Source organism: Drosophila guanche, unplaced genomic scaffold (assembly GCF_900245975.1).
Source record: "Drosophila guanche unplaced genomic scaffold, DGUA_6, whole genome shotgun sequence".
Taxonomy (NCBI): domain Eukaryota; kingdom Metazoa; phylum Arthropoda; class Insecta; order Diptera; family Drosophilidae; genus Drosophila; species Drosophila guanche.
The window spans coordinates 1631912-1643286 of NW_022995753.1; the positions used below are offsets into that span (position 1 = coordinate 1631912).

At 38.2% G+C, this 11375-nt stretch overlaps 4 protein-coding genes across 5 annotated transcripts; 3 read left to right on the plus strand and 1 right to left on the minus strand.

Annotated features, from left to right (window-relative positions):
- Positions 1 to 154: 154 nt before the first annotated feature.
- Positions 155 to 1841, plus strand: LOC117588806 (nucleic acid dioxygenase ALKBH1). Of its 2 annotated transcripts, none has more exons than XM_034280322.1 (2): positions 155 to 327; positions 1477 to 1841. In XM_034280322.1, the coding sequence occupies exons 1-2, from the start codon at positions 281 to 283 to the stop codon at positions 1814 to 1816; spliced, it is 387 nt and encodes a 128-aa protein (XP_034136213.1). In that variant the 5' UTR covers positions 155 to 280; the 3' UTR covers positions 1817 to 1841. The 2 variants fall into 2 exon arrangements, 1 of the variants encoding a protein (XP_034136213.1); XR_004574168.1 differs by lacking the exon at positions 155 to 327 and adding an exon at positions 940 to 1047 and having other exon boundaries at positions 1477 to 1558.
- A 2080-nt stretch (positions 1842 to 3921) lies between these two features.
- Positions 3922 to 6319, plus strand: LOC117588804 (membrane-associated progesterone receptor component 1). Its single transcript, XM_034280319.1, has 4 exons — positions 3922 to 3979; positions 4878 to 5266; positions 5404 to 5556; positions 5613 to 6319. Exons 2-4 carry the CDS (start codon positions 4918 to 4920, stop codon positions 5897 to 5899), a joined length of 789 nt encoding a protein of 262 aa, XP_034136210.1. The 5' UTR covers positions 3922 to 3979; positions 4878 to 4917; the 3' UTR covers positions 5900 to 6319.
- Positions 6320 to 7902: 1583 nt separating this feature from the next.
- LOC117588803 (diphosphomevalonate decarboxylase) lies at positions 7903 to 9916 on the plus strand. The gene is made up of 4 exons (XM_034280318.1): positions 7903 to 8040; positions 8098 to 8168; positions 8659 to 8776; positions 8841 to 9916. The coding sequence occupies exons 1-4, from the start codon at positions 7989 to 7991 to the stop codon at positions 9767 to 9769; spliced, it is 1170 nt and encodes a 389-aa protein (XP_034136209.1). The 5' UTR covers positions 7903 to 7988; the 3' UTR covers positions 9770 to 9916.
- Positions 9917 to 10316: 400 nt separating this feature from the next.
- On the minus strand, positions 10317 to 11292 carry LOC117588805 (NADH-quinone oxidoreductase subunit B 2). The gene is made up of 2 exons (XM_034280320.1): positions 11160 to 11292; positions 10317 to 11109 (listed from the first exon to the last, which is right to left on the minus strand). Exon 2 carries the CDS (start codon positions 11089 to 11091, stop codon positions 10438 to 10440), a length of 654 nt encoding a protein of 217 aa, XP_034136211.1. The 5' UTR covers positions 11092 to 11109; positions 11160 to 11292; the 3' UTR covers positions 10317 to 10437.
- Positions 11293 to 11375: the final 83 nt, after the last annotated feature.

Sequence of the window (11375 nt, forward strand, 5' to 3'; positions counted from 1 at the left end):
GCTAGAATTCAACTGATTCTGATGCGAAAAATAGTGCTTTTAAAATTATATCCTTTTTACACAGACATTAGTTACCTATAGTTCAGTTGTTCACCAGTTAAAAGAATACCACTATTATTTGTACTCTTATGAATGCAAACATGTACATCTAAATTATACCATTTTTATTTATTCTTTATTAGTTGCTGCGCGAATTTTACAATGTTCCAACAGTCTTTTAAATATTATAAGGCGAAATGTAAAACACCCGATCTAAGCAATGTAATTGACTTTGATCACTATGACGATGAGGACACAGGACAGCCGATATTACAAAATAGTATTTCTGTACGTACATGTACTTAAATGTACTTATGAATCCATTCATACATATGTATGTACGTATGTATACTCACAAATATTGCAAAACATTGTTTTATGAGCAACGTTTAGAATTTATACATTTGTTATGAATGGAAAATGGATTTGATTGAATTGTTTTAAGTGAGAGTGGAGTTATTACAAAAGCTTACAAATGCAAAGCCCAGTACTCAGGTGCGCTAAATATTCTTGCGACAGAAAGTACCATATATTTTGCTTTGTACCCAGTATGACCAAAGTGGGAAAAGTGCATGCTCTGCGGGAACACTGTTTTGTGTTTGTTTACAAAATGAAATCTGTTAAAAATTCAAATTTTGTATGAAAGCAGGCAAGAGTGTATTATTTAAGAGTGGACATGCATATCTAAATTTCAAATATAAATATATTTGTTATCCATGAAAATATAAAATAAAGTTTCAAATGTTTACTAAAAGGCATAATTTTTCCCTTTCTTATATGTGACGATTTGCCGATGTCTATCCATGTTAGTAGTTCGAAAGAAATTTGAATATATGCAAAAAAAACCATATTCGGATGCCTGCTGGACTAAAACCACTGAATGTTTGGCGCTCTTATGCTCTTGACAATCATCCGGGCTTATTGGTAATACGAAACCCGTTTACAGAGCGAGGTCAGCGTTATTGGGCTGCTCGCTGTCTGCAAGACTACCCCAGAGGACCAAACAAGGTTAATTTGAATGAAAGACTGTTCCCGGATTCAGCTAGATCGGACTGGTGGAAAGAACTTCATCAATGTGACAATTTAAAAGAGATGCAGCGACTTAAAGTTGCAATGCGATGGACAACATTTGGTTATCATCATAATTGGGACACTAAGATTTACGACGTGTCTATGCATTCACCAGTTCCAGATGATCTGAACAGCTTGTGTGCATTTTTTGCATCTGTTTTGGGCTTCAACAATTTTAAAGCGGAAGCTGGTATTGTCAATTACTACCCGATTGGCACCAGTTTATCTGGTCACACAGATCATTCTGAACCTAATCATTCTGCTCCATTGTTTTCTTTTAGGTAGATTAACATTTTCCAGACATAAAGAGCCATAAACGATAATATATTAATAATCCTGTATTAACTTTTTATATTTACCACACAGCTTTGGACAGACTGCAATTTTTCTCATAGGTGGAAAAACTAACGATGAAACACCAACCGCATTATACATCCATAGCGGAGACGTCTTAATAATGTCGGAGGAATCCCGTCTCTGCTACCACGCAGTGCCTCGTATTATTAAAACACAAAGTTCTTGGACTTCCGAACTGAAAATTAAAGACATCGAAATTGAAGAACTAGAAGAGAACTGTTTGGACAAGGCCTTGCTTCAGAAAGTGGGCGACTGGAATTTCTGGAAGCCTTTCTCATGGTATCTTAATGATTCACGAATTAATATTAATGTAAGACAAGTACTCAAACCAGGCGAAAGTACTCTCTAACAAATATAATATCAATCGAAAATAATGCAAATGCTTTTTCCTATTACTAAACAACGTAAGAAAACTATAATCTTATAGTCCACATGTAATCATGAGGAGCTCTAGCGACGTTTGGTTGACTTTTGCGAAAGTACCGTCCAGGAACCAGTCAAAGCGAGGTCTTAGTGATGCCGTCGATGGCGTCGCAGAAGGATAGCTATGATTCCCTTTTCGGCTTCCCACAGGTGTCTCTGTAGAGATTGAAGCTGTAGCGATATTCGTCCCAGCTTTCCTTTGCGCTTCCTCGATTTTGCTCAGCTCCCGTGTCCACCAATGGTTGTGATCGGGCGGGACTTGAGTTATTTAATATGATCTTCTTCGCAGCTTCCTGCGATACAGGTTTTTGGCTTACCCACGGGGTGTATCCTCGACCATTCAGTCTCCGAACCCTTTCTGACGATCCAGAAGTCGTGGATTAAGTTACATCTACCGCCTTCTCCGCCATAAGCCCCAGCAGGTCCGTCGATGGAACACTAAAGTGATGCAGATTAATCTGCACCACCTTCATGCTGATCAGCAGACCTGGGGTAACGCGATACTGCTACCGCAAAGATGACCATTCCAAGAGAAATGCGGCAGCTCGCTACAAGGAGTTTCCGGAGCACAAATTTTATAAGCATCAGCTGTTTTTTATTCATCATTTAGGTGCCAGTGTGAACCGGTGTTTTATATATTTACAAATTCCCAACGTTCCCCTGTGATAAGAGACTATTAGGGAGAATAAACAACATACATACATATGTTTCAATGTTCAGGACAATTTTATTATTAAAACGAGAAGGGACGTGTGAGACGCTTCTTACGCGTCACAACTTTTATACTCAGTACTACATCTGTACCTTAGCGGTGTTTTGTCAAATTTTAAATTTTTTCTTCATCTTTCATCTACATCTACAACACTTCTCACGCCAACACGCTCCAATAGCTCGCCCCCCTTCTCTAGAACCACAATGCAAACTCACGGCAGAGGCAGAGGCAGCGCCCGAACAAAAAAAAAAAACAAATATAAGCTGCGGGACGGGGTGGGTTAAAAATCGGCAGATTCATAGGCAGAGGGACGGCAGAGGCAGAGGCCGCATAATGCAGAAGCAGAGTGTGAATGAGAGAATGTGAAAAAAACAAATATAAGCTGCGGGACGGGGTGGGTTTGGCCACTGGAAATTAATTTCTTCATTGTAGCTAAAATAATGATCCAATCAGATTCCAATTTGGTGATCTGATAGATATGATCATTCCCTACGGAATGGCGTTTTGAGTTTTCAATTATCTGCAAAATGTTAGATTTGGAAGGTTTTCGTCCTTTTGCGGGGGCGGAAGGGGGCAGGGCCAATTTTTGAAATACACTGGTTTCAGTGTGAGCATACAGCAGTCTGGAGCCAAAATTTGGTGGCTCTAGCTCTTATAGTCTCTGAGAACTAGCCGACAAACAAGACGGACAGACAGACATGGCTCTATGGACTCGGCTATTGATGATGATCAAGAATATATATACTCCATGGGGTCGGAAACGTTTCCTTCTGTGCGTTACATACAACCGTTATTCTTTTTTTTTAATAAACAGCAAAACTTTTAGCATTTATAAATAAAACATTTGGAGAAATATTGTATTTTTTATAGTTTTATTAACGAAAATGAAATAGTTTCTTCTTCTTCTAAGCTAGTTGATATCAGATATTTTTCGATGGATGGTGTAATGTAATTTCACATCTGTCGAAGACTCCCAGTGTTCCTTATACATTTTCTGAGCAGGAAAATACTAGGCTGATTTTACGGGTTACAGCATTGATTTTGGTTACATTCCACTGTTTCAGTTTTAACCTTACGATTGCTAGAACGTACTTTGTACATCGCTAGTTTGACCTTTAGTCTGCCTCAGTCACTATACACACTAAAATATTAACACACAAAAAGGTTTAATTACGTTCGACAAACAACTCTTTTTTAAGTCAAAATTTTCAGTGACTTTTTTCTAATATTCAAAATAAACTAAAGTACCTGGTCAGTGCGGACTCATCGTCTGCAACCAACCAATTTCGCTATAGCGATTAAATAAAAACAAAAATATATTAAGAGACTTATATTGTAAAAGAGTATCTATTGTTACAGTTCCCATAGCTTAAACTGGTATGTATTTATTTTTTTTTATAAGTTTCGTGCGGAAATTCACTTATCGGGTCGCATTGAGTATCTATGTATATGAAGTGTGTGTATGGAGATAATATAAGATAAATTCATGTTTACAATTTAGAAATATACATATCTACATATTTACATATGGTCCTTTTCTAACAAGGTTTATCGCGACAAAAAACAAAAAGTTACTAAAAACAGCTGTCAAACTATTATCTAGGTTTATTGAAGGGTAACTAATTTCCCATATTGTTAAACACATGTATAATTTCTTGGAACCGTTAATTAGAAACTATATCAGTTTCTGGCCCAACTATAAAAACGTAACTAAGCCGGTTGAAAAGCCGGTTGCTTCTAAAAATATTCTCCTTGATGACCCATACATTCGATTTAACCAATTGTCGAATCAATATTTCCAGTCAGAATGAGACGGCTCTAAAACATGAACATTAATTTTACGTTTTCGTTGGTCAAAAATGCCTTTTCGTCCGTGCCGATTAGTGAGCGATAGCATTGTCATGGTGACTTTCGCCTCTTGTTAGTTTTTCGAATTTCACCAAAAGCTTTTTACATACAAATGCTTTGATACCAATCAGAATTAAATTAAGTTTGATGTATGTACATGCCTAGGTATGAATCATAAATGGCCAAACTTTCTTTTGAAAATGTTTGTCCCTAACATGGATAGTAGTGACATAGGTCTTGGTCGAAAATCATCAACAGAAAAACACCAATAGGCTGATCTAAGATAAAAATATTGAAATCCACCAAAATTTTAAACGAAAATTCTTGGTCAAATTACGATTATAATAAACCATACAAAAATAACCAAAAAAAAAAAACCTCACAAAACATACTAATGAGTCTATTTTTATCTTTTCCTAAATAATAGTATGATTGTTTTGAATTAGCTTGGTAAAAAATCGGCGAAAATGGACTCCACACAAAACCTTGGAGCAACTGGAAATATTGTTAGCCATGAAGCATTGGACGAGCCCTCGGTTGTAGGAAACATAATACGGGAGATTTTGTATAGTCCGATGAACCTAGCTCTTTTAGCTGTAATAGTTTTTCTTGTATACAAAATAGTGCGTGATCGCACCGAAGTTCCAAGTTCCAGTGTTCAGAAACCAGCTGAACCAGAACTTCCCAAATTGCGACGCGATTTTACTGTAAAAGAACTACGACAGTACGATGGAAATCAACTTGATGGCCGTGTATTGGTGGCAGTTAATGGAAATGTTTACGACGTTAGCAAAGGAAAACGCTTTTATGGGCCAGGTGAGACTATATATTTTAGTGTGACCATTTATGTACCTCTTTAAATATTACACTGCACACCAAGGACAACTTGCTTATTTTTTACCGTTTAACTCTCATGGGATTGTAGCAATATTTTGACGGGTTTCCAATTGCAGGAGGACCCTATTCTACATTCGCTGGAAGAGACGCTTCACGAAATTTGGCAACATTTAGCGTGGTTTCAAATGACAAGGATGAATTTGATGACCTAAGCGACTTGAATGCCGTAGAAATGGACTCAGTGCGAGAATGGGAAATGCAGTTTAAGGGTAATTAAAGAAATATAATATACTGTGCACTTTGACTATTATCATCTTACTTTTAGAAAAATATGAGCTTGTGGGCAAGCTGCTTCGTACAGGAGAGGAGCCTGCCAACTATGAGGACGACGATGACGATGAAAATATTGTTAACAGTGAAGAAAATGTTGTTGCCCCACCAGCCAATGTTTTAAGCGAACAAAGCGATGGTTTGGTCAAACGCAAGACGGACAATGTTTCATCGGAAACGGAAAAAGATGTTAAAAAAATCATAGCGGATAGTAACATTTTACTTGCAAAACCTTCAACTGAAAGCGGCCCAAAGGGTGAATTACCCTCAAAAGATTGTTAGCAAGGGAAAAGCTCACAATTTTAGAAATCTTTGTAGCTTCAATACATAATCGGTAACCAAAGAAGCATTCAGCGACTTTGTTATTATTTTCTAAATTATATTTGTTATTGTAAAAGTATAAAACAAACAATTTGGTATGTTGGAAAAACTGAATAAGATCACTAAAACGAAGGGATGTAGTGCATTATTATGATGGTAGACAAAAGCACTCAGTGCACGCCTACATAAATATGTATTTTTGTTACAAACTTATTTTCGTTACGTGATTTTGTTCAACAAGTTAATGACAAACAAAAAATCGATCATGACGTCAACATCAAGATTCAATAATATTGAATCAAAGGGCATGGGAAAAGTAACATAAAATTTTACAAGTTTAAAATTGTATATAACTATTGCATATGTGTATATGTATCTAAAATAAAGCTATGGACATTTTTGGTAGGAATCTGTGTATACTAGTAAAAAATTATCTGCAATAACAACTTGACATCCACTTTGCTTTATTTGAGATATGCTTACTCTACTCCATCCAAGCGGCGTGAAACTTTGCTCGGCTTCTGCTCACTGAAGCCGAAATTATTACATTTCTGCTTCCCAACCATTAATGAGTGGCGCAAGAAACAGTCCGTCGAAACCAAACGTAAAATGTCGACCACGATGTCCTAGCCAGAACACTGCTACCACCGCTATTTCGTACTAAGGCAACTTCTATTATCATAACTCTAGCAGCAGAAAAGGAGATGGAACATAACAGGGTCGGTGGGAGCATTACAGCATTTATGCAGCTGCCATATTGTAGCGGACCGTCCCGTATAAATATCAGCTATTCCACGCATTTTTGTGCCTCCAGACATGACTATAATGACGGGTTTAGGCATATATGCATTATCCTGCATCATGCATCCAGTCTCGCTGGACGCAGCGCTGTGGTGGAGCAGCTGCGCTGTAGGTCGACGGAGCATGAATTTTAAAACTGGTATATTTTGTTGATGCCTTTCTCGGAGGTAGCGGTTTGTTTTTCCACATAACTTCAGTATTTTATATCTAGTTGAAAATTACTTTGCCATTCTGAATAGCTAAATGATGCAGCTAAAAATTAGACCAAGTGACTTCGCTTTTCGTCTGGGAAATATTAGGCTTTTTGAGAAGAAAAAAATAATATCTTGGGTACTTTATTATACCCGGTACTCGAAGAGTAACAGTCAGGAACGTTGTGAGACGCGCTGGAACGCGTCAGAACTTTTCTATTTTAAATCTTGAATTATTTCTACATCCAAATAACTGCTCAAACCAACAAGTCCTATTAGCTCGCCCTCCTGCACGAGACAGAGTGTGCGAGCGAGACAGCATCAGCAAGAATTATCAAAGCTGCTGGAGGGGGTTGGGAGTAGTCCTTGGACATTTCGTCACAGCTGATAGACAGCGCAGAAATATATGGAAAAATGGAAGAAACAACTGTTAGCAAACACGTAAAAGATAGTGCCCTTGAGAGAGTGCTTACATGCTCTCTTTGTAAAGTAAGTAATTTACAGAAATTAATGAAAAAATTCGAACGCATTCGCTATGCTACTACTAGCTGTCATTTTTCTTTTCTAAATTCAATTGAGCTTTCGAAGCTGACCATATTAATAATACACAGCTGCTTCATCAGCCTGTTTTAAAAACGATCACTTTATCTTACCAATTGAATGCAATTTAACAATTAAGAATACAAATTTGCTTTCATTTTCATCAGCTGTTTTTGCTTGGTGTATGGTGCCAGTGGAGATGGGGGTTGCACATCTGTCTTAAATTCCCACCGTTCCGTATGGATGTGCTCTGTGACTCTACAACAACATTTTTGGCTACATGTTATAGCCGACACAGAAAATGTCGATCTTCAATGGTGTAAAATGCTATGGACTTATGGATTCCTTATATTTATATATGTTTTTGAAATTGGGCAGACGGATATCATTTGGTTAGGTTTGGCCATCTGCTTCATTCTATTGTTCCGCTCAAAGTCAGGGACACTAACTTGACGAGTTTGAGAGATGTTCATTCGTACGTAGATTGGTCAAAAAAAAAAGAAAGTTTATAAACAAAAATGTTTTCAGTAACTTGTATAGCTCCAGTCAACATTGCAATTGTTAAATATTGTAAGTAAAACACATCATGTTTTTATGTATAAGCTTACAAAATTCCGTCTTTCGCAGGGGGAAAACGACATGAAGAATTAATTCTGCCCATTAATGACTCTATTAGCATGACACTGGGCACGAACGAGGTAATTATGCATTGGAGTCAGACTAAGTTTGCATACATACATATATGCAGAGGTCAGGATTACATTGTGCACTGGAGCCAACCAAAAATAGGCACCAAAAATCTCACGTTGTACGAATATTTTATTACATTATTACCATCCGGACCGGTGAACTTTGTGTCGCCCCAATTTAACGCCTTCAGAGGCGATCGTCGCTTTCTTTCACTTTCATCACGATCTGCTTTTGTCATCTGGAGAATGACGCCGATGCAATAGATATATATCCGTAGAAGTTTATAACCGTTAATACCTTTCCTTCCTCCTGAGGCTTATTTTAGCCGGCTAATTCCTAAATCAGCTGTTTTTTGTTTACATTAGTGATGATAGTTGCGCTGATAGGCTGATCATACTGGGGCACACCTCGCAACGTTCCTCCTCGTTTTTATTAATTAAGTTTGAAATTTCAATACATTTATTGTCTTTTCTTTATGTAATTTGGATTTTTATTTAGCTGTGCGCCAAGACGACAATAGCTGCTTCAGAGGGATTTCAACACAATCGAATGTGGCTGAATGATGATGAATTGCCTGTCGAAGAGGACTCTCGTCTGATGCGTTGTTTAAAAGGAGGTGAGCTTTCAATAAGTAACTTCAATTTCTATGCTTTTTTTTTGAACCAATATTATATTTTTAGTTCAACGTCTGGCCCTTGCAAATGGTTCCCAAAAGGTTTCACTCTCTTGGAAAGTACATATTGCATCGCGAAACAATTTTCCAACCGCTGCTGGTCTTGCATCAAGCGCAGCTGGTTACGCGTGCCTGGTATATTCATTGGCACGCTTGTATGGTGTTCCCATTAATGAAGAACTGACGACCATTGCACGACAAGGTAGTGGTTCTGCATGTCGTAGCTTATATGGTGGATTTGTTCAGTGGCACAGTGGGGCTCTTGATGATGGCAGCGATTCTGTCGCTAAACCAGTTGTGTCCGCCCAGCATTGGCCCAATATGCATGTACTTATCTTAGTCGTAAATGATGAGCGAAAAAAAACAAGCTCTACCAAAGGCATGCAACGTTCTATGACTACATCGCAGCTAATTCAGCATCGAGTTGATAAAATAGTTCCCGAAAGGACTGCGAATTTGAAAAAGGCCATTGAAGCTCGCGATTTTCCATCTTTTGCTGAGATAACGATGAAGGACTCAAATCAGTTCCATGCAATCGCCTTGGACACATATCCACCATGCGTCTACATGAACGATGTCTCTCATGCCATAGTCGATTTTGTACATTCATACAATGAAACAATAGGTGAAGTCCAGGCAGCGTACACCTTTGATGCAGGTCCAAACGCCTGCATTTATGTATTAAAGGAAAATGTAGCTAAGCTATTAGCAGCAGTTCAAAAAGTATTCCCAAATGATGCAACGGAAAGTGTCGAGTACTTACGGGGAATTTCGGTTTCAGCTACAGTTGAAAAACACCCAGCATTTAATGGAACGTTAAACGTTCAAGCCAAGAACTTACTGAAGTATATAATCCACACAAAAGTTGGGGATGGACCCTGCCAATTGAGTGACGATAATAGTTTATTGATAAATGGACTCCCATTGTCCCATTAATTGGCAATCTCTCTAGTACTCTTAAGTGAAATTCAGATATTTACATACATGTGTTGGTTTTGGATACTTTTTTGGGATTCGTGTGAAATATACAAATATTTATTTAGTTACTAAGTAATAAATAGCCATTTGCATTTCAAAAATCTATCTATTTTTTGGTTTTTTCTCATAAGCTTGGCTCTTGTGCTAGTTTCAGTTGGGTGCAGGCCGCACAAGAACTTCGAATGGAACTCATAATACATGCTTAAAAGGCCTATCTCCAGCACTGCGAAAAGTTTAGGAATTTGCTGAATATTTCGTTTGTTCGTGGATCGTAACACAAACACCGTCAGTAAGAACTACAAGCCTTTGCCGAAGTATTTAAGTTCCACCGAGAAGGAATTGCCGAAAAACTAAGCAGGATCTTTGAACAGGACGGACAGACATAGACTTATGGACTCCGGCTGTCGATTCTATTCCAGAATGTATATATGTACCCTTAATAAAGTGTAATTATATGCGTTGGACACACCCGCTTCGACAACAAATCTAATATAGCCCTTTACGCTTCGAGTATTTGGTATTCGGTATTTGGAACCACTGAGCCAAGCATTTATTTATCCAAATTATCTATTTATACATTTTAACGATGTGTATTTATCATATACATATGCATGTGCATGTCCCATTTACTTTCTGTACCACATCTGGAGGGTCTTCATGCGTTTTACTTTTTTCTGCAACTGCAAGACACCGTACATTAGAGCCTCTGCTGTTGGGGGACAGCCTGGGACATAAATATCGACAGGTATTATTCGGTCACAGCCGCGAACTACAGAGTACGAATAGTGGTAATAACCGCCACCGTTGGCACAGCTTCCCATAGAAATAACCCACCGTGGCTCAGGCATTTGATCATAGACTTTACGCAAGGCAGGTGCCATTTTGTTGGTCAATGTACCAGCCACAATAATTACGTCTGCTTGGCGTGGTGATGCCCGGAATACCACTCCGTAACGATCCATATCATAACGTGGGGCGGCGATGTGCATCATTTCTACAGCACAGCAAGCTAAACCAAATGTCAATGGCCATATTGATCCTTTACGTCCCCAATTCAACAGATCGTCGAGTCTTGCTAACGACCACTCGGCCACAGAAGCCTGCTTAGTGCCAAACGGCGAGTATCCTTTCTTTTCTAATGTTTGAGATGGGTCCACAACCGGTAGGGTTTGTTGTCGACGAACAAAAAACCCAGGCACCACAGACAGCGCATTCGCATTTTGAGTGGCGATTTGCAGACACTTGGGTACGGTTTTCGATAAAATAGCTGAACGTAACATTTTTTTGCACTGTTGGTCCTGAAAACAAAGAAATTTAGGAATGAATTTCAGAAAATGCATAAAAATACCTATTTATGTAATAAGTTTCGGAAACCAACTTTGGAGGTGCCTAAAAATTGATTACATTTTGGTATGAGAGTCGATTGAATATCGATGACTTTTCCCAGAAGTATCGTAAAAGACAACGAAAGACGAATTGGGACGCTAGAAATGGAACTATTTCTCGAGAACCCAAAGTTCATAAACAGCTGCGCTTATTTCAAATATGTAACTTAGGTATTTTA

Bases quoted from the DNA above. Each gene is read 5' to 3' on its own strand.
- LOC117588806 (XM_034280322.1), top strand. From the start codon at position 281: ATGACGATGAGGACACAGGACAGCCGATATTACAAAATAGTATTTCT. The intron at 328-1,476 runs GTACGTACATGT...TTTACCACACAG, and splicing joins TATTACAAAATAGTATTTCT to CTTTGGACAGACTGCAATTT.
- LOC117588804 (XM_034280319.1), top strand. From the start codon at position 4,918: ATGGACTCCACACAAAACCTTGGAGCAACTGGAAATATTGTTAGCCAT. The intron at 5,267-5,403 runs GTGAGACTATAT...TTCCAATTGCAG, and splicing joins AAAACGCTTTTATGGGCCAG to GAGGACCCTATTCTACATTC. The intron at 5,557-5,612 runs GTAATTAAAGAA...TCTTACTTTTAG, and splicing joins ATGGGAAATGCAGTTTAAGG to AAAAATATGAGCTTGTGGGC.
- LOC117588803 (XM_034280318.1), top strand. From the start codon at position 7,989: ATGTTTTCAGTAACTTGTATAGCTCCAGTCAACATTGCAATTGTTAAA. The intron at 8,041-8,097 runs GTAAGTAAAACA...CGTCTTTCGCAG, and splicing joins CATTGCAATTGTTAAATATT to GGGGAAAACGACATGAAGAA. The intron at 8,169-8,658 runs GTAATTATGCAT...ATTTTTATTTAG, and splicing joins TGACACTGGGCACGAACGAG to CTGTGCGCCAAGACGACAAT.
- LOC117588805 (XM_034280320.1), bottom strand. From the start codon at position 11,091: ATGTTACGTTCAGCTATTTTATCGAAAACCGTACCCAAGTGTCTGCAA.